The sequence below is a fragment of the Pelophylax lessonae genome (genome assembly GCF_965119305.1).
Source record: "Pelophylax lessonae genome assembly, chromosome: 3".
Lineage (NCBI taxonomy): Eukaryota > Metazoa > Chordata > Amphibia > Anura > Ranidae > Pelophylax > Pelophylax lessonae.
In genome coordinates this window covers 300,447,122-300,468,885 of record NC_138770.1, presented here as the reverse complement: position 1 = coordinate 300,468,885, position 21,764 = coordinate 300,447,122, and the positions used below count along the sequence as shown (strand labels likewise).

The 21,764-nt window shown below is 42.8% G+C and overlaps 1 protein-coding gene across 5 annotated transcripts in view; it reads left to right on the top strand.

Annotated features, from left to right (window-relative positions):
* TP63 (tumor protein p63) overlaps positions 1-21,764 on the top strand; it is a 235,587-nt gene that overhangs the window by 154,038 nt on the left and 59,785 nt on the right. For 4 of the 5 annotated variants that reach the window (XM_082252079.1, XM_082252078.1, XM_082252080.1 and 1 more), the window contains exon 1: positions 21,372-21,546. The exons of the other annotated variant lie outside the window; for it this stretch is intronic. In XM_082252079.1, the coding sequence (XP_082108205.1) occupies positions 21,505-21,546 (42 nt within the window). In that variant the 5' untranslated portion in view covers positions 21,372-21,504. Of the gene's footprint in view, positions 1-21,371; positions 21,547-21,764 lie in introns of those variants that run through there. 5 annotated transcript variants of the gene reach the window in all.

Below are 21,764 nucleotides of genomic sequence, written 5' to 3'. Positions count from 1 at the left end.
ATGTGGAATTCTCTTCCACAAGCAGTCGTATCAGCAGGGAGCATTGATAGTTTCAAAAAACTATTAGATGAGCACCTTAGAGACCACAACATACAGGGGTATACAATGTCCGGTTAAAAGCAAACACACACACACATCATAGGTTGAACTGGATGGACTGATGTCTTTTTTCAACCTCACTAACTATGTAACTATGTAACAGCAAATATCAGTACTGAATAGTCAGAAACTGCTAGCAACAAAAAAAATTAAAAATTAATAGATAAATGTTTGGAAAAAAAAGAAAAATTAATAGATAAATGTAAAATGTAATTAGTGTATCACACTACCTTGTATATATGATCCTAGAAATGGTAAAAATTGCTTCAATATTTAGCCTGTGGCTAAAAATTATAAAGTGTGACCAGATATTAAATAACTAAAAATATAAAGTGCAATCAAATATTAAATAAATAAATATATAAATATCAAGTGCAAAGTGAAGAGCCAGTCATAACCACATGCGCTGGCTAAATAGATGTACAGTGTATACAAACCCTGAATAAATGTGCACACAAACAATACAATGCAAACAACCACACAGTGCCACATGGTGAACCAGTCTCAATATAATATGCTGGTTGAATACTGTGCCCTGTGAGACAAAGTCCTGCAAAGTCCTTAATTCCAGCAATCAGGGGCGTGGCCTGGAGCGGCATGGAGTAGGACGCTAGTGACTAGAGCTCCGCCGGCTGATCATCCTTTAACCTCATTTATCCTGCACCCCGGGCCTTGCATTCGGCTTCACGGCATCCTCCTTGTGCCCTAGTACCTCAGGCACCATGTCGCCGCCGAAGAAACCCACGGACACTGTGGCTAAACTCGACAAATTTCGCCGACAGGAGAAGGATGCCTCTTCCCAAGATGGCGCCGAGGCGGGTGCGGGAGGTAGCGTGGCGACTGCGGACACGACCCGTGTTCTGGATGCGATCTCGCTCTGCCAGACCTCCCTCACGGCCAAAATTGAGGAGATAAAAGTGGACATTTCCCTGATCCGCCAGGACCTGCAGAAGGTGCGTGACCGGGTCGGCGAGGCTGAACACAGGATCAGCGGAGTGGAGGATTCCCTGCCCCCCCTGCAGCATGCCTCTGATCATCTCCAGCTCCAGGTGAGCCAGCTTTTGCTTAAGCAGGACGACATGGAGAATAGACTGAGGCGGTGTAATGTAAGGCTGATTGGTCTCCCGGAAGGGGCTGAGGGCAGGGACCCGGCGGATTTCCTGGAGCGGCTCCTGACCGATACTTATGGGCGCGAGGCCTTCTCCCCCACATTTACAGTGGAACGAGCCCACCGTTTATCGGGGAAACCTCCTCCTCCGGGGGCGCCTCCCCGCACCTTTATTGCTAAGCTGTTGAACTATCGGGATAGAGACACCATCTTGCGCTTAAACAGGGAAAAGGGCAATATCCCTTATGGAAATGGACGGATTGCAATATTCCCCGACTTTTCGGCCGAAGTGCAGAAAAAGCGCAAGACCTTCCTTGAAGCCAAACGTAGACTACGTGTCAAGAACATAAAATATGCTATGTTGTTCCCGGCTCGTTTGCGAGTGGAGGGGGGAGACAGAGTTCATTTTTTTGATGATCCGGAGGCTGCCATATCGTGGCTGGAACGTTTGGACGCTCGGAATTGAACTCCCCCCCTGCCTCTTCTCTACTACCCGCTGGTGACAGGCTTATTGGCAATTTCTCTCACATGGCAGCTCCCTCTCCGGGTTGCATATCCCATACCCTTGTCTGGAAGGTGACTATGACTGCTCCTGTGCTGCCTTGAACTCCCTCACTTTTTATCCTGCCCGGTCCACGAACCATTCACTGGTCTGGTAGAGGACCGCGCTGTTCTCCTATGTGCCTTGCTATCCTCACATGTATGCCTTTATATCTCTGTGTCTCTCTCTCCCCTCCTTTTTCGCCTCGGTGACCATACTCTCTTTCTACCTTCTCCTTTCTACCCTCCTATGACGCCATGTGTGTTGTTGATTACTGCTGCCCATGGGGTTTTCTGGCCGGTGGGCCCTAGTCCTCTTTTCTTCTTCTTCTCTCTTACCAAGCCCCTCTGTTCTTCCCCCTTTTCTCTACTTTTTTCTCCCCCTTTCTTCTTTTTTCTTCCTCTTTCCTTACTTTTGGTACTCCTTACCCAGTTTTCTAGCTTTCCTACGACTGTGTCTTTGCTACCCAGCGAAGTTTCGCCCGTGGGCTCTGTGTCAGACAGAGCTGCGCACCAACCACTCCTCCATTGTCTGTGTGGACGGTGGGGGTATATGCTCAGGCTGTTGTTTTCCTGGGCCGGATGCTGGACCTGTTTTTCCCCTCATTTTTGTGCGGGGGTTTTTTCTGATGGTCCCTATTTTCTTAAGTTTTACAGGTCCGGGTTCTGTTGTGGTTGGATATGGGATTTGAATGCCCGCACATGTTTGGGTTGGTGCAGGGCGGGGTGGGGGGAACTGTTTTCTTTATTGTTCACAATTGATCAGTATCTGTGGGAATGTGTATTGTTTACCCTGTTCAGTTTTCTACGGATGTTTGCAATTTTTATGGAACAACTGTCTCTGTGCCTGACCGAGGCTACTCCCCTAACATGCATGGTATCTCTTATTACTGTGGGTCCCACGGGACTCCCGGGGCTCCTGCGCAGCTTGCTGCTACCAACAATTAATGGCCCAACTTAAATTTCTAACATGGAACGTCCGGGGCCTGGGCGACAGGATTAAACGCTCGGCAGTGTTTACCTCTCTTAAAAGCCAGCGTGCAGATGTGGTGGTGCTGGTGGAGACCCACCTTGAGGGCAGACTTCAGATGGCACTCCGTCGCCCGTGGATTGGCTGGACGTTCCATTCCATGTTCACTTCCCATTCGCGGGGGGTGGCTGTACTCGTGGCCAAGACTGTACATTTTGAGCTCCGGGGATCCCTAGTTGACCCTCAGGGTAGATTTGTGTTTCTTTCTGTGCTGCTGTATGGGGAACCTTTCCTACTTATGGCGTATTATGTGCCCCCCCCATTTTCCTCTACTATCCTTATGGAGGGCCTGGATTTTATGATGTCAAACCCCCACATACCGGTACTCTGGTTGGGGGATTTTAATAATACCCTGAATCCCAGTTTGGACAGACTTCATACGGTGCCCCCGTCCTCTCCCCTACCCACCTCGACTAGATTTGCTAGACTGTTGACGGAATTTAACCTTTTTGACACCTGGAGAGCTACGTACCCTGATAAGTTGGCCTACTCCTGTTACTCCTCTGCTCGTCAGTCCATGTCTCGCATAGATTTTATCCTGGTCTCCCCTTCCCTCCTCCCACGCCTGTTGGACGCTGGTTTCTCGGCTCGGGGTTTGTCGGATCACTGTCCCTAATGGGTGAAGATTAGTTTTGGCCGTGACCGTCCCCCCCCGGCGTGGAGGCTTAACCCACATTGGCTCGGGCTTCTTCCTGAGGAGACGGATGTGTCATCGGTCTGGAGACAGTTTTTTGTGGAGAATGACCATTCTGCTTCCCCTTCAGTGGTTTGGGAAACGTTTAAGCTACATGTCAGATCCCATTTAACACATACAATCAACTTAATTCCAGCAATCAATTGCAATGACGTGACTCATAAATGTGTTGAAATTGTTCAAGGTGTTCCACTCCGTTCTCCACTCTTTCGTCCCCACTCACCGGACAATATGAAGGTATGAGCCCAATATAATATCAACAAAGGGATATGGAGAAAGTAGGAGTATAATTAGGGAGAGGTATCTGTCGAGGAAGGAAAGAAGAGGTTTTCCATTACAGGGTATCTCCTCTGTCAGCTTCTTGGAACAGTCTTCCTCTGGCAGCTGGATATCTGCAGGGACTTTTGGAGATTACATTGTGACGCAGTAATACCATGACCACTCAATGGTAAGTACTCTTCTGGCATTCTGTGATCTATAAGTAGTTTTCAAAACACTGCTGGAGATTTGCCTTACTGATAAACATTACTTAGTCTACCTGAAGAACTGTATGTTCTGCAACATATGTAGTACCATTGCAATAACTGCCTTGTTTGTATCTATACAATATCTACAATTTAAGTAGTGTTCATGTAATGTGGGATTCCTCTCAATGTTCCGCCATACAAATTGGGCCCCACCTACAATGGAGCCTGCAAAACTCATGGCATTCAAGACAACAAATTAATTTGATTGGGAAAATTTATTTTTAAACAAAAAACAGAAAAAGTAGACAAGAATGGTGAATGTACATTGATTATTTTGCACATTGTCACTTTACAGAGGGGACACTGAATAGGATTGGCTGTTTTTTCCTATTGTATTTGATTCACGTTGTTTAATTTTTCTGCTATTTATCTATTTTTTCAGCATTTTTTCTGCACTTTATATCACTTCATAGTTGCAAATTTGCTATTTTGCACATTTTTACACCACCTAGTATTGAAGAGTCAGACCCCCGAGGTAGCGCATTGGTCCTTGTTTTTTAAATGGTGAATGTATATTTAAAAAAAATTCTGAGCTGGATAAATGTGCCAAAAAATATTGGGCACTAATATTATGATGTAATTCTGTAATTTTTCAATCTTAGATATTTGTTCAATTAACTGTATAGAGAAGTCTTTTTAAATATGACATCCTTGGAATATTCAAAGCTTACCATATTGCTAAACTCCAAATGGATGACTTTAGCTTGCTAAAATAATGCTTATTATAAACAACTTTTATAGTTTTCTTTTTTACAAAATACCATTTTCACCTTTTTCTCCTTTACTTCTCAGTGTTTCTAATCTTTTTTAACCACTTTACAGATACTGTAATGACTGTATGTCACATTTCTAGATGGGGTTCTTTATGGTGACAACTGGGGAAAATGCCTAAGCAATAAAAGTTGGAATGGCCCCTTTAAATCTCTGTTAAAAGCACATGTAACAGGGGGACAATGTAGATGAACAATTGAAAGATAGGATTAGAGTGTTGTCACTCCGTAAAAGGAAGTAATTGAACAGTGTACAGCTGGATTACTAGGCAATATTTAATGAAAGCTGTAGATTTAAAATGAATAAAATAACTTTTGAAATTGTGTTAATATGTTAAAATTATGAAAGAATTTAATGAACTGGCTCATCTATACTTTTTAGTAAGAAAATTGCTATGTAATAATTAGTGATCCAATTTAAGTGATTCATTTGTGCGGATCTTGGACCCAGATCCTATAGACAGTGGTGTATTTTGGTTTTGTGGTGCCCTAGGCAAGACTAAAAACAGGTGCCCCCCATCTAAATTTGTCCCACCCCAGCCGCTTTGAAATTTTACTATCCATAGGTGAAGCTTTAACCCCTTTAAGACCGGAAGATTTTGCTGCTTAAAGACCAGGCCCTATTTTGCGATATTGCACTGCGTGACTTTAACGGACAATTGCCCGGTCGTGCAACGCTGCACCTATACGAAATTGACGTCCTTTTTTTCCCACAAACAGAGCTTTCTTTTGGTGGTATTTGATCACCTCTGCGATTTTTATTTTTTTGCGCTATAAACAAAAAAAAGCAACAATTTTGAAAAAAATATATATTTTTCAAATTCTGCTATATAACATTCCCCCCCCCCAAAAAATTTAAAAATCTAAATTATTTATCATTTTAGGCCAATTTGTTTTCTGCTACATATTTTTGGTAAAAAAATCGCAATAAGCGTATTTTGATCAGTTTGCGCAAAATTTATTGCGTTTATTAACTACAGGAAAGATTTGTCATTTTTATTGTTTTTTTGTTTATTTTTTACTAGCAATGGTGGCAATCTGGGATTTTTAGCGGGACTGCGACATTGCGGCAGACAGATCGGACCCCTAACTGACATTTTTGACACTTTTGGGAGTACCAATGACATTACTACAGTAATCAGTGCTATAAATAAGCACTGTTACTGCAATAATGACACTGGCAGGGAAGGGGTTAACCCTGTGGGTGATCAAGGGGTTAAATTTAAGCCTAGGGGAGTGATTCTAACTGTGTTGGGCTTGTGAGATGACCATAGAGACATGCGATCCTATATAGCAGGATCGCATGGTCTCTGTGTACATCTCAGGGAGAATGACGGACAGCTGTGTTTACATCAGCCGTCTATCTTTCTCTGTCAGCGGGGAGAGATTGCGAGTGGCCGGCGGCCATCTGAGCCGCCTGACACTTGTGCCAGCTTCCCCTCTGACGAGCGGGGGCAGGAGCGTGACGGCGGCAGCAGGAGCCCCCTAGCTCCTCCCAGGCGAGCGCCATACATGTACAGGACTTTGCCTGGGAGAGCCAGCCTGCCGCAGTACATCTGCGGCAGCTGGGGGTAAAAGCCTTTACAAGTTACCACTTATATATGATATACAGAGTAGGTCTAGTGCTTTAATTACTGCCCATGATCTGATGTTCGTGGTGATACCTCACATGTGTGGGACATTCGCTGTTTGTGTGCTTGGCTGTCGGGCCTGCCGGTGGACACGCCGGATGGTCGCTCGGGTCTTCTGGTGGAACAGGAGAGCCTGGGAGAGCTGTGGAAGGTGGTGGGGGGGATGTCCACTCCTTGTATTAGCAATTGAGTGGCTAGTAAGCTGCTCTGATTGCTTTTACAAGAGAGTTGACCACCGGCTCCAAAAACACCTTGTTTGGAAGATATGCCCCTTCCTATGGATGGTTGAATGAAGTAACTGTAACTTGCAGTTTACTAAACAGGTGCAAAGTTAGAAACAATATTAAAAAATGGGTTCAGGATAGCAAAGAACAGGCATACACTGCAGAGTCTGATTATGAAAGCTACACAAACACAGACTCTTCGCAACAATGCCACTTAATCAGGGGTAATATATGTCTGCATATATAGGTGTGCACAGTTTAGCGCATTAGCGTGTGTACTCCAAAGCTTAAACATACATTCCTTTCTCTGCAGCTTCAGGCACTGGACAGTGAATGAACAGGATAGTGCTCTGTGCTGAGCGGCTTCCTGTTCCTTCACAAACTAAAGCATAGTAAACAGTTTACTATGTTTCAGTTATAAATGAACACAGTGAGTGTGTTCACTGTGTTCATTTAGAAAAGGAAGGGGACAATAAATTACATATTTACAAGCCCCTTCCCCCACCCTCCATTCTGGTAGCGCAACATGAGGGAAGTCCAGGCAATAGGGGGCATCAGCACAGCAAGCAGTGATTACAGTGTGCCCAGGCACACCTGGCACACACCCTACGCATGCCTATATCTCTATAATACTCTACAACAGGGAGTCAGGCTGAGAATCACTACTTCAGATAGGGTCTATGCACACGGGGCTTAAAAATTCTTCTTTTACAGGTTTTTTTCGTTTTGCCTGTAGAAGCAGCTCATGTTATCCTATAGCATGTGTCCATGCACATTAGGATGTTAAGAGACATATTTTAACCACTTAAGCCCCGGGAAGATTTTACCCCCTTCCTGACCAGGGGGTATTTTGCGATTCGGCACTGCGTGATTTTAACGGACCATTGCGCAGTCGTGCGACGCTGTACCTAAACGAATTTGATGTCCTTTTTTTTCCCACAAACAGAGCTTTCTTTTGGTGGTATTTTATCACCTGTGCGATTTTTTGATCATGCGCTATGAACAAAAAAATAGCGACAATTTTGCAAAAATAACAATATTTTTCACATTTTTTTATATGAAATCCCCCCCCCCCAAAAAAAAATGTAAAAATCTAAATTTTTTAACATTTTCGGCCAATTTGTTTTATGCTACCTATGTTTGATAAAAAAAAAATCACAAAAAGCGTATTTTGATTGGTCTGCGCAAAAGTTATCGCGTTTACTAACAAAGGGAAAGATTTCTGTCATTTTTGTTGTTTTTTTTTTTTTAACGCGTAATGGCGGCGATCTGCGATTTTTTTTGCAGTACTACGACATTGCAGAGGACAGATCGGACCCTTGACTGACATTTTTGACACTTTTGGGGTTACCAGTGACATTTCTACAGTAATCAGTGCTATAAATATGCACTGTTACTGTAAAAATACACTGGTAGTGAAGGGGTTAACTTTATTTGAGAGGGAGGGGCTGTGTGTGTCCCTAGGGGCGTGATTCTAACTGTGATTGGCTGTGGCTTGAGGTGTAGGAACAATGATCAACGGTCCTACATACTAGAACCGTGTGATCATCGTTTCTACACAGGGGAGAATGACAGGCGGCTTGTTTACACTAGCCGCCTGACTTTCTCCCTCTCCCCCGCCGACGCTGAGTGACCGGCGGACATCGGGTCTGCCGGTCACACGTGCAGGGGGGGGGTCCGTGACCGAGCGGGAGCGCGCCTCCGGCGGCGCGCGATCGCTCCCCAGAGCCTCACAGGCTAGCGACGTAGACCTACGTCGCTCTGCCTGTGAGGGGCTGACTGCCGCAGTAAATATACTGTGAGCAGTCGGCAAGTGGTTAAGCTCAGCGTTCAGAGGCAGAAAAAAATCCCATCTTGTTTGCGTTTTTGAGAGGCATTTTCTGGCGGAAACAAAACACTAAATGCTCCTAAACGCCTGTACAAAAACACTCTAAATTAGCATTATTTCTTCCAAAAAAACTCACTTTTTTAAGCCCAGTGTACATGGACCCTAAAACAGTTCAGAACAAAAGCAGCTACTTGAGATTTTCCTCATAAATAGTGTCCCTCACAGTGAACACCAGGGTAGCTATGGCAACACAGGTGAACAGCTGGAGGGATCCAAGGACAAATTATCATGCTGGATTTCTATACTGATATGAACTGAGCAAAGTGTTAGGAACGAAAGGATGCCACATCGTTTGATTGTAATGAAAATTTTCAACCTACAGAGGGCTGAATTTAAAGACACCCCGAAAATCAAAGTGAAAAAATGATGCAGCAGGTTAGTCCAATTAGCTGAAATTTTATTGCAGTAACTCAAAATGATACTCGTTAGTTTGTATGGCTCCCAAGTGCTTGTATGTATAACTGACAATGCCGGGGCATGCTCCTAATGAGACAACGGATAGTGTCCTGAGGTATTTTCTCCCAGAGCTGGACCAGGGCATCACTGAGCTCCTAAACAGCAACCTGGCAGCATCAGATGGATCGAAACATAAATTCCCAGAAGTGTTCTATTGGACTTAGGTCAGGCAAGGGTGGGGACCATTCAATGGTATTAACTCCTTCATCCTCCAGGAACTAGCAGCATATTCTTGCCACATGGGGCTAGGCATTGTCATGCACCAGGAGGAACCCAGGACCCATTGCAACAGCGTAGGGTTTGACAATGGGCTCAAGGATTTCATCCCGATACCTAATGGCAGTCATGCTGCCATTGTCTAGCCTGCAGAGGTCTGTGCATCCCTCCATGGATATGCCTCCCCAGACCATCATTGACCCACCACCAAACTGATCATGCTGAATGATGTTACAGGCAGCATAATGTTCTCCACATTTTCTCCAGACCCTTTCACATCTGTCACATGTGCTCAAGGTGAATCTACTCTCTACTCTACTCTCTACTACTCTGGGTGCCAGTGGCAGACCTACCTTTTCTGGTGTTTAATGGCAAATGTCAATCGACCTTCACGGTGTTGGGCAGTGAGCACAGGGCACACTAGAGGACGTTCGGTCCCCAGGCCACCCTCATGAAGTCTGTTTCTGATTGTTTGGTCAATCCACATTCACAGCAGTGACCTACTGAAAGTCATTTTGTAGGGCTCTGGCAGTGCTCATCCTGTTCCTTCTTGCATAAAGGAGCAGATACTGGTCCTGCTGATGGGTTAAGGATCTTCTATGGCCATGCCCAGCTGTCCTAGAGTAACTGCCTGTCTCCTGGAATCTCCTCCATGCTCTTGAGATTGTTCTGGGAGACACAGCAAACCTTCTGGCAATGGCATGTATTAATGTGCCAACTGAGGAGTTGGACTGCCTGTGCAACCTCTATAGGGTCCAGGTATCGCCTCATGCTACCAGTAGTGACACTGACCCTAGCCAAATGAAAAACTAGTGAAAAACAGTCAGAAAAGATGAGTAGGGGAAAAAAAAAGTCAGTGGCCTCCACCTGTAAAACCATTCCTCTTTTGGAGGACGTCTCATTTTTGCCCATCTAGTGCCCCTGTTGTTAATTTCATTAACACCACAGCAGCTGAAACTGATTAACAACTCCCTCTGATACTTAACTGACCAGATCAATATCCCAGGCGCTTCACTTTTTACACATTTTGTTATGTTACAGCCTTATTCCAAAATGGATTAAATTCATTATTTTCCTCAAAATTCTACAAACAATACCCCTTAATGACAACGTAAAAGAAGTTTGTTTGAAATCTTTGCATATTTATTAAAAATAAAAAGATAAAAAATCACGTGTACATAAGTATTCACAGTCTTTGCCTTGTCGCTTAAAATTGAGCTAAGGTGCATCCTGTTTCCACTGATCATCCTTGAGATGTTTCTACAACTTGATTGGAGTCCACCAATGCTAAATTCAGTTGATTGGACATGATTTGGAAAGGCAAACACCTGTCTATATAAGGCCCCACAGTTAACAGGGCATGTCAGAGCACAAACCAAGCCATGAAGTCCAAGGAATTGTCTGTAGACCTCTGAGGCAGGATTGTATCAAGGCAGAGATCTGGGGAAGAGTACAGTTACATTTCTGCATCATTGAAGGTCCCAATGAGCACAGTGGCCTCCATCATCCTTACATGGAAGAGGTTTAAAACCACCAGGACTCTTCCTAGAGTAGACTGCCAGGCCAAACTGAGCGATCGTGAGAAGGGCCTTAGTCAGGGAGGTGATCAAGAACCTGATGGTCACTCTGACAGAGCTTCCGCATTTCTCTGTGGAGAGAAGAAAACCTTCCAGAGGAACAACTATGTCTGCAGCACTCCACCAATCAGGCTTGTATGGTAGAGTGGCCAGATGGAAGCCACTTCACAGTAAAAGCTACATGACAGACCGCCTGGAGTTTGCCTAACGGCACGTGAAGGACTTTCAGACCATGAGAAACAACATTCTCTGCTCTGATGAAACAAACATTGAAATGTTTGGCCTGAATGGCAAACATCATATCTGGAGGAAACCAGGCACCACTCATCACCTGGCCAATACCATCCCTACAGTTAAGCATGGTGGTGGCAGCATCATGCTGTGGGGATATTTTTTATCGGCAGGAAATGGGAGACTAGTCAGGATCGAGGGAAAGATAAATGCAGCAATGTACAGAGACATTCTTGATGAAAACTTGCTCCAGAGTGCTCTGGACCTCAGACTAGAGCAAAGGTTCATCTTCCAACATGATAATGCCTCCAAGCGCACAGCAAAGATAACAAAGGAGTGGCTATGGGACAACTCTGTGAAGGTCCTTGAGTGGCCCAGCCAGAGCCCAAGCTTAAACCTGATTGAACATCTCTGTTGAGAATCTGAAAATGACTGTGCACTGATGCTTCCCATCCAACCTGGGAGAAAAGAATGTGAGAAACTGCCCAAAAATAGGTGTACCAAGCTTGTAGCATCATACTCAAAAAGACCTTAGGCCGTAATTGGTGCCAAAGGTGCTTCCACAAAGTATAGAGTAAAGGCTGTGAATACTTATGTTCCTCTTTTTTTTTTTTTTTTTTTTAATAAGTTTGCAAAGATTTTAACAAACTTCTTTCACGTTATCATTATGGGGTATTGTTTGTAGTAATTTAAGGAAAATAATGAATTGAATTCATTTTGTAATAAAGCTGTAACATAACAAAATGTGGAAAAAGTGAAGTGCTGTGAATACTTTCCGGATGCACTGTATATATATATATATATATATATATATATATATATATATATATATATATATACAGTAAACCCCCCTCCATTGCGGGGGTTACGTTCCGGACCCAGCCGCGAAAAGTGAAATTCCGCGAAATAGAAAAACCCTATTAAAATGCATTGTAGGCATGATTTTTTTACTGTCACTGTACGTGTAAAAGCATTTTAAGGTCTTTTAACACACTTTTAAAACAATAGAAACTCATTTAAACACATAAAAGATACTAAGAGACAGAGCAAGTGCTATGAAAAACACAAAAATATTTCATTTTTAATGATTTACATAATAAAATAACATTACAAAAAAAAACGCAAATTACCGGGACCGCAAAAACTAAACCGCGATGGAGCGGGGGATTACTATATATATATATATATATATATATATATATGTGTGTGTGTGTGTGTAACAAAAAATAAACTTTTGAGCCTAGGTTCACACTGGTTTGTGCAAGACAGTGCATGTGATTCACACAGGAATCACACTGCATTCCTGTGCACATCACAGGCGATGTCTGTGTGGTGCGATTTGAGCAATACATTTTGGCACAGGACCCTTTTTTTCATGCACCTGAATCACATTGCATGGGTGTTCACACCTTTTGCAATCTGTTTCAGGGTGTCATTAATCTAACATTGACACCGGCAGCAGATCCTATGGAGGCTGTTCAAGTGCCTTGCAGTGCAATGTGATGCGGGGAAACGCAGCAAATCTTGCACGTTTCCTTGGTCACATCAGTGTGAACCAGGGCTATAGGTGTATTCATTAAATTTATTACTACACTGCTCCAGGAATTATTACCTACTTGAGTTGTAATGAGAGGGCTATGAGTTTACTGCTACTGTACCTCTTGGAAAAAAAAAATGTTAACATCTAGCAAGCCACACCTGTGCCAATTCATCATATAACAATAAGTGAATCACAAGTCTTCTGCTGTTGGAATATCTTTGAATCATTGCCATAAGTGTGTAAGACAATGGAAGTGTGAATCACTGTAGTGCTGATTAAGATTTAATAAATATGTATGCATATCAGGAATCATCTGAAATCCTAAAAGACTTTTTGAGATTGTGAAAGACAAGTCTATGAGATTTAAAACCACCATAATGCAAAAATGCTATGTAGACAATTTGTAAAACATTTTAATATTTTCACATTAGAACAAGATATTTCTCCTGTTGTTAGTGACTAAAATGTAAATTTCTTTTTCTTCTGTTTTAGGAGCGCTTCACACCATAAAAACACACTCCAGATGCGTTCTGGTTGCATTTTTGCTTACAGTTCACACCACAAAAATGCACTCTCTGTAAACACGTTTTTGATGCATTCTCAATACATTTCAATGCATTCCTCTTTTGTTTTTTCTTTTTTTCCCAAGCTTTTTTTTTTTTTTGCTGTAATGCGATCCAGTCCCTTTTTATATGTGTTTTTGATTTGTTCTACTTTGGTATGGTACAGTTCTGTACATAAAAAATGCTGAATGTTCTACTTTTATTTCTGGAGCTGAAAGGCACTGGAACTGACTGCACAGGTGTGAACTATGCCATTGGAACCCATGTAATCTACTTTCCTTTTTGATGCATAAAATAAAAAAAAAAAAAAAACGCATTTGACTATAAACTGGCCCTTAAAGAAGCTTAGTAGCTTCATAATGTTATTTAGATGTTGATAGTTTTATCATCATTTGCTACCCTTCTATGTATAGTTTGGAAATTATATATATATATGTAATTAAAGTGGTATTACATTAAAAAAAGTAAATCAGATAAAAAATAACATATGGCACATGCATTTGATTCTTTTTTTCTCTTACAGTTCCTCCTCGAAGCTTTCTTTTTCAATTGTTCTCTGGCTGCATAGCCATATTTCCTTCCTCTCTGTGTCCCCTGTGCCATCACGTTTGTACACCTATGGACCTATGGAGTCCCGTGTGAGTCTTTGCACCTCTGCTTTGTACTAAAACTCTAGATGCAACTGTTCAGAGTCACAAACACACATCCAACAAAAGAGGGACACAGCATAAGAGGTACACAGCCCCTGCCAGTTATTGCTGCGGAAGAGGAGGAGAGGTTTGGCTTTAGTTTTGTATCAATCTTGCGCTGGCTGTGTGTGTGGCACTCTGAACGGCTATACACTATATTACCAGAAGTATTGGAACACCTGCCTTTACACGCAAATGAACTTTAATTGCATCCCCAGTCTTAAGCTGGATACACACTATCCAACTTTTCTGGTTAGATTTCCTTCAGATTTACCTTTTCTATGTAGTGCAAGGGCCTGCCAGATTGCATACAAATTGAAAGTGTTTAGGTTTGACCTCATATTATCTGGTTTTGGTAAATCTAAAGGAAAAAGTCTTCAGAAAATCTTATAGTGTGTATGGCCCATTAGTCTGTAGGGTTCAATATTGCGTTGGTTTATAACAGCTTCAACTCTTCTGGGAAGGCTGTCCACAAGGTTTAGGAGTGTGTCTATGGGAATGTTTGACCATTCTTCCAGAAGTGCATTTGTAAGGTCAGGCACTGATGTTGGATGAGAATGCCTGGCTCGCAGTCTTCGCTCTAATTCATCCCAAAGGTGTTCTATCATGTTGGGACCAGTTCCTCCACCCCTAATAAAAGATCGCTAACCTATGTCTTTATGGACCTTGCTTTGTGCACATGTGCGCAGTCATGTTGGAAAAGGAAGGACCAACCCCAAACTGTTCCCACAAAGTTAGGAGCATGAAATTGTCCAAAATGTCTTGGTATGTTGATGCCTTAAGACTTCACTTCACTGGAACTAGACTGCGAGCCAGGCCTTCTCTCGAATATCAGTGCCTAACCTCACAAATGTGCTTTTGGAAGAATGGTCAAACATTCCCATAGACACACTCCTAAACCTTGTGGACAGCCTTCCCAGAAGAGTTGAAGCTGTTATAGCTGCAAAGGGTGGGCCAACTCAATACTGAACCCTCCTAAGACTGGGATGCCATTAACGTTCATGTGTGTGTAAAGGCAGATGTCACAATACTTTTGGGTAATATAGTGTATGTAGAGTTGTAGTACAGAGTGGGATCTTTCGGGTTTCGAAGACTCACAGGGGGCAAAGAGAGAACAGAGCAGAAAAATAGCAGGGTGGCCAGGGGGCAACTGAAAAAGAAATTTCTGAGGAGGAAGTAAGATTAAAATTAAAGTAAGCCATGTTATTTTTTTATCTGATTTAGGAAAAATCTGATTTTAATACCAGTTTAATAACTTTAAATACGATAAAAAAAATGTCTACCCTTTGTTTTACCAGTGGAGGAACAAGAAGAGTGGCACAAGTAACAGATGGGGGAACAGAAACAGAGGCTCAAAGAAACAGAGGTCCTTCAGTGTCAAAAAGGGTGATGGACACATCCCCTCAGTATCTGCCACCTACTGCTGACAATCTCTTAATGTTTCGCTTCTCGCTCTACTCATGACAAGGGGAAAAAAATGTTTGCTGGCTGGATTCAAAGCTGCTGAGGTGGCTGCTGCTAAAGACCGGTGTGTTCTCCTTTGGTGCCAAGCACTGGTGGAGCTCTCAGAACATGTCAGCTGTGACTTCCTCTTCCATTAGAGCTCCCAGTATTGCTGCAGTTACCCCATAAACTGTCTAATCGCTACCTGAAAGCATCTATTCTCCTCTGCTGCCTCCAACCTCAGTGCTCTCCTTACTACACCACCACCCCATCATCACTTCATGTTGCCCAATCTTATTCTCTGATGCCAGCTCCAGTTCTCTCTCTCTGCAGCTACCTCTATGCAAACTTAAACTGCCCCAAATTTTCCACTGTTCCAATCTCACATGCTATACCACACTCCTCACCTCCTATCAGATGCTGTGGCTCCCTGCTTCTCGTCTGTCTATTCAATGCTGAAGTCCCCATCCTCAACCATCCACGTAATGCAGTTTTCTCCTGCTCCTCACCCTCAGAAAATATGGCTTTTCTCACTAGGCTGCTGTTCCCCAGTTCTCACTCCCCCATCCAACATTGCTGTCCCCAACACTTCACCCCCCCCCCATCCCACACAGATGTCTTCCATTCCACATCTTCCTTATCCAATGCTGCAGTCCCTGCTCCTCACCCCCATTCCATCCAACACTGCAGTACCCCTCTTCTCACCCCTCCATCCAATGCTGCAGTCCCTGCTCCTCATCCCTCCACCCAACCCTGTGATCCCTTCAACACACCTCCATCTGATGCTTCAGGCCACACTCCTTCGAATGCTGTCCTTCCAACCCTCATCTTAAGCTGCTTTCCCCCCACTACTGTCCCCTACACCCTATCCCCTATTCCACACGGTTTTTCCTGCTCCACACATCTCTTATCCAACACTACTGCCCTTCGCTTCTCACCCCCCTCCACACCCATCTAATGCTATGATACCCTACTCCTCATTCCTTCATCCAGCACTGTGATGCTCTGCAGCCCCCCCCCCCCACCCCAAGCTGTGCTCCCCTGCTCCACAACCCCCTTATCCAACACTACTGTCCCCCGCTCCTCATACCCCAATCCCATGCTGCCCCACATATCTTGCCCCTACTGCACACCCTACTCTGCTCTGCACCCTCAACCCTGCCCCTCGTACATCTTAAACCCCCCTCATCACACCACCTCTTTCACACACTCCTTCTTGGTCTTTATGGCTTTCTGCCATTCACCACAGAACATTAAGGACCCAGACACTTGCCTAAATCTTCTTCTTAGGCTTTTCTTGCTCACTTTCATTAAAATAAAGATAAAAATCCACAAACAAGGGTGTCCCCAGCAGATTTTTTTTCAGCCTTTCTCTGACACAAAACAATTACATGCACCAATGGAAGGAGTGCCAAATCAAATGATAATAGAGTCCAAATAATTTATCAGTTTACATAAAAAACAGCTAATATGTTTCAGTGGTGAGAAAAAAAACTCCCCCTTTATCAGGGCTTTACTTAAAATAGGGAACTGGACTTAACTTAAAATAGGGCTTTTCTGTGTGAATCTATGTAGGGAAGCTCATTGTCAAATTAGGAGAGTTACTAGCCAGCAGCATCTGTGTGAAAAACAATGAGCTGTTTTACCTGCTAAAGCACTTGTATTTCTGTCCATCCACTTCTAAGATTTATACTACCCACCACACAGCTCAGCCAGGTGGATGACACCACTTAACAAATAGAGAGGTTTCCCCTGTTCACCCCCAGTCTGCTGATTGGATAGTGGAAGAAGAGCCGTGGACTGAGGAAGTCTTCCCTCTGCTCACTCTCCTCTATACTTCTATCAGCACATTTTCTCTTCACATATTTGCATACAGAACACCTGTTTTTTAAATGTATCCATATAGAAATAAAACCACATTAAGACCCCGTTCACACTGGGGTGACGCTACTTGCCGGGGCGACCTCACAGGTCGCGGTGCGCAGCTCGCACCGCGACCTCGGAGCGGCCGGCACGGACTTCATAACATTGAAGTCAATGCAGGTCACTCCGGGTTGCCCCAAAGAAGCTCCGGACCCTATTTCTAAGTCGGAGGGACTTGTGTCGCTCCTATTAGAACGGGTCCACAGCTTCTCTATGGCAGGCGACCTACGGCGACCTGTCAGGCGACCAGGTCGCCTGACAGGTCGCCCCAGTGTGAACGGGCTCTTAGTGTGCAGGGCTGGAAAATAAGGAGAATGTAATCAATCTTAATCTTTGTTAAAAGTCTCAGTGAGCCGAAGGGTATTTGGGGTATTTGGGGTATTATTGTGCTCATTCACAGAAGTTCAAACACTTGTCAGCGAACAAAATGTTATATACTGTTGCTTGGAATAGAGATTCTAATCATAAATACCAGACATTTGCATGCATGTTTTGTGATGCGTTTTCAGTGTGTTTTTGATGCTTTCAGGTGCATTTTCCCCTCTTTTTTCTTCACCTCAAATGTGGACATGTGCATTCCAGTAGGTTTATGTGCGATTCAGTACATTTTTATGTGTTTTATTGCGTTTCAGTACAGTTCAGTGCAGAAAAAATGCAGCATGTTCAACTTTTTTTTTTGGAACTGGAACGCACTGGAACCTATTTTCTATTTTGGATGCAGAAAAAAATGCACTGGATTGCATGTGGTGTGAATTGGCCCTAAACTGTTGACATGCACACCCACCTTTTAGGAAAATCAGGCACAAAAACAATATGATTTGGATGTGCATCATGCATTGTCAAACTAGGATAATACCATACACATTGGACAACAATGTACATGCAGCTAGATGGGTTCAGGGATCGCAAGCGATATGTTTGCAAACAACTGTGTGCACATGTAAGCCTGCATTTAAAAGGGTAACTTTCGTGGGGAAAAAATAGCAAATAAAGAAAAAAACAATATAGCGTATACAATTGCAAATCCTTGTAATGTACAGAGATCACCCAGAGGGGAAATTTTTTTCTCAACAAAAGTGGAGTTATGCTTTAAGCATACTTTAACAATTTAACCCTGCTTTTGTTTGTTTGCTTCAGTAAATCGCGTCCATAGGCAGTTTCAGTGAAAAAACTGGAGCTGTGTTCACTTCAGTCATGTGGAAGACAAAATCAGGTTTCCCCGCAAAATGTTTATTCAGCAAGAAAGCAGCAGTTCGCTTTCAGTTTGCTAAAAATTCTCTACTCCTTAAAGTATTCCTGAGTAAATCCTTGGCTACTCCTAAGCTGGGCATAGATGGATTGAAATCCCTCCGGTTCAGAAGTTACTGACCAAATTTCAGTCCATATAAAGCCTATCCTGTTAGGCCCCTTTCACACAGGCGCCTCCATAGAATGGAATCCGATCGCTCAAGGTGGGATCGCTCCTCTAATCCCTGCTGAGCAGGCGGATGACAGGTCCATTTCTGCTCACTGTGCAGACGGACATAGTCCTGCTCTCCTCTATGGGAAAATTAGGTAAAAACAGACCGCCTGTTCGTTTTCATCAGATCATATCCGATCTGACTTGCCAGATGGATGGAAAACAGTAAAACCATCGGTCTGGATTTTGCGGGCAGGATCGGATCGGATAGTGGCAGATGTCAGTGGACATGTCACCGCTGACATACACTGCTCCATAGGGGAGACTGGAGGGTCTGATAAGGTCCACCTAAAAAACTTACAGTTGGACCTGATCAGGCAGCTTGTGTGAAAGGGCCCTTTGACAAAAATCAATCGTTAGATTGACTTGTGTCAAATGGTAATGTTGGAACTTCTATTAATCAGCAGCTGCAGCCACTGATCAGTGTATTCTAATATCAGGGGGTACCACTGTCATTATACAATGCCGTAGCAGAGGGGGATCCTCCATCCACCTCGCTTGTGGGTGGATGGAGGAATCTGTTCATTTTTTTACTTTCAGCCTTCTGGCTGATAAAAAAAAAAAAAAATCTTCTATGGTCAGCTTTAAAAATTGTAGTACATAGGCTTGCATTTTAAGTAGTATTGGTAGGTCACATCCATTGTTTAGTACTGCAGCAATGCCCCCAGCAAAGCATGGGTGTTTAATGAGCTGATATGGCTGACATGTACATATATAGCATATATATCTACAATCTTTACACAGAAACAAGGTTTTAAAAACAATAACATAAAATAATTAGCATTATTTGTGTATAAAATACTGAGAATTTTTTTCCCACTGATTACGGTTGAAAATTGTTGAAAATGTGAATCTTATGCTGGAATAATTGCCCCTCCACTTGTAGGTTTTATGCCCAGTACACACGATCAGAAAATCGGATAAAAAATACCGCTTTTAAAGCAATCGTTCGATAATCTGATCATTGGTACACAGCTTTTCGAGAGCATGACAGCTCATGAAAAATCATCTGAAGGGACAAACGCGTACGATACGAGAGAGCTATTTATTTATTTTTTTAATCAGTACACTATTCATCCCCCCAAAACAAAAAGAAAGACCAGGACCGCACATGCGCAGAAATGAAAGAATATATTAAGACCGCCCACCGCACATTTACTGCGGCATACTGGCTCTCCTGAGCGAACCGATGTAGCCCTACGTCGGTCACGCGTGTGGTCCCGGGGGGGGGCGAGCATGCACCGGCGGCAGCGCGCTCCTTCCCCTACTAGGCAGCAGGGAAGCTGATCCAAGGGGCTGGCAGCCGTGATTGCCACCAGACAGCTGCGATTGCTCCCTGCTGAGAGAGAAGGACGGTCAGCTGTTGTAAACACAGCTGACCGTTCTTCTCTCTGAAATGATCACAGAGCGCCTGTGATCCTTCTATATAGGATCACAGGTCTCTGTGGTCATTTCACAAGTCCCTCCCCCATACAGTTAGAAAAACACTCCCCTAGGCTCACACTTAACCCCTAGGTTAACCCCTTCCCTGCCAGTGTCATTATTACAGTAACAGTGCATATTTTTAGCACTGATTACTGTAGCAATGTCACTGGTCCCCCCAAAAGTGTAAAAAATGTCATTTAGTGGGCCGATCTGTCCGCAGCAAGGTCGCAGTCCCGCTAAAAATTGCAGATCAACGCAATTACTAGTAAAAAATAAATAAATAAAAATTACATAAATCTTTCCCCTAGTTTGTAGACGCGATAACTTTTCAATCAAAATACGCTTATTGCTATTTTTGTTTACCAAAAATATGTACCAGAATACAAATTGGCCCAAAAGGATTAAAAATGTTGATTTATACTTTTTTTTGGGAATGTTATATTGCAGAATGTGAAAAATATTGTTTTTTTTTTTTTTTCAGAATTGTCGCTCTTTTTGTGTTTATAGTGCAAAAAGATAAAAAACCACATAGGTGATCAAATACCACCAAAAGAAAGCTCTATTTGTGGGAAAAAAAGGACATCAATTTTTATTTCAGTACAGCATCGCACGACTACGCATTTTTCCGTTAATGTAATGCAGTGCCAAATAGCAAAAAAATGGCCCGGTCATTAAGGGGGCAAATCAGTCCGGAAGTGGTTAAAATACAACACAGTACATCCCTTCCGAAGTTGTACTCTGTCGTACGAGAATTTTCGTAATTTTAGTATCCTCTTTGTTTTTGATATGAGACTAGCATGCAAAAAAAGAAAAAGAAAACGAATGAACATTCATCCAATATTCTCATCATGAGTACTAGGCTTTATTTTGTCTTGTGTAAACTGATTATCCCTCTCATTATTGTATGCCCTAAACACACCACACTAAATAAACTCTAAATAGAACTACAGAGCAAGATGAGTATACATACGTTATCACTCTTTTTAGTTACAGGTTACAGCCTATTGTCGGGAGGAAAAAAACATCAGCTCTCAACCTATTTTGATTGGTTGCCCTAATGTATGGGATTACTGAGCCAGAATAGTTCTGCATGTCAGGTTGCCCATCTCTCCCCTCTGTATATGTCTGGAGTCTCTATTGTCTGTTTCTTTTGTAAGAGTTGTAAGGAATTTTAACTACCTAATGTGGTGGGAGAGGCTGATCCCATTGCAAGTCTGGGACCAAGGTGGAACTTTTGACAGATTGGGCAGGTAAAGGGAAGACACTCCGCCCTCTCCTTACCTGAATACAGGTGTATATATATAAACAGACTTTTAAATAATTGATGTGACAGAGGGAGGGAGAGAAACCTCATTATTACTGGTGCCTTCTTAACACAACTTGTACATAGTAGGGGGACCTTTCGGGGGGTTTACAATTAAATCTGGAGCCTGAAAGGAGGACGCAATCGCTGATTGATTTTACAGCAAAGATGTTGTACCTGGAAAATAATGCCCAGGCGCAGTACAATGAGGTAAAGTATAAAATTACAATTCTTGCACTGCATGCAAAAATGTCGAAGACTGGCATATATGGCCAGCTCCAATATAAAACACATATCTATATATATATATATATATATATATATATATATATATATATATATATATACACATATATATATATACATATATATATATATATATATATATATATATATATATATATATATATATGTATGTATATAAAATG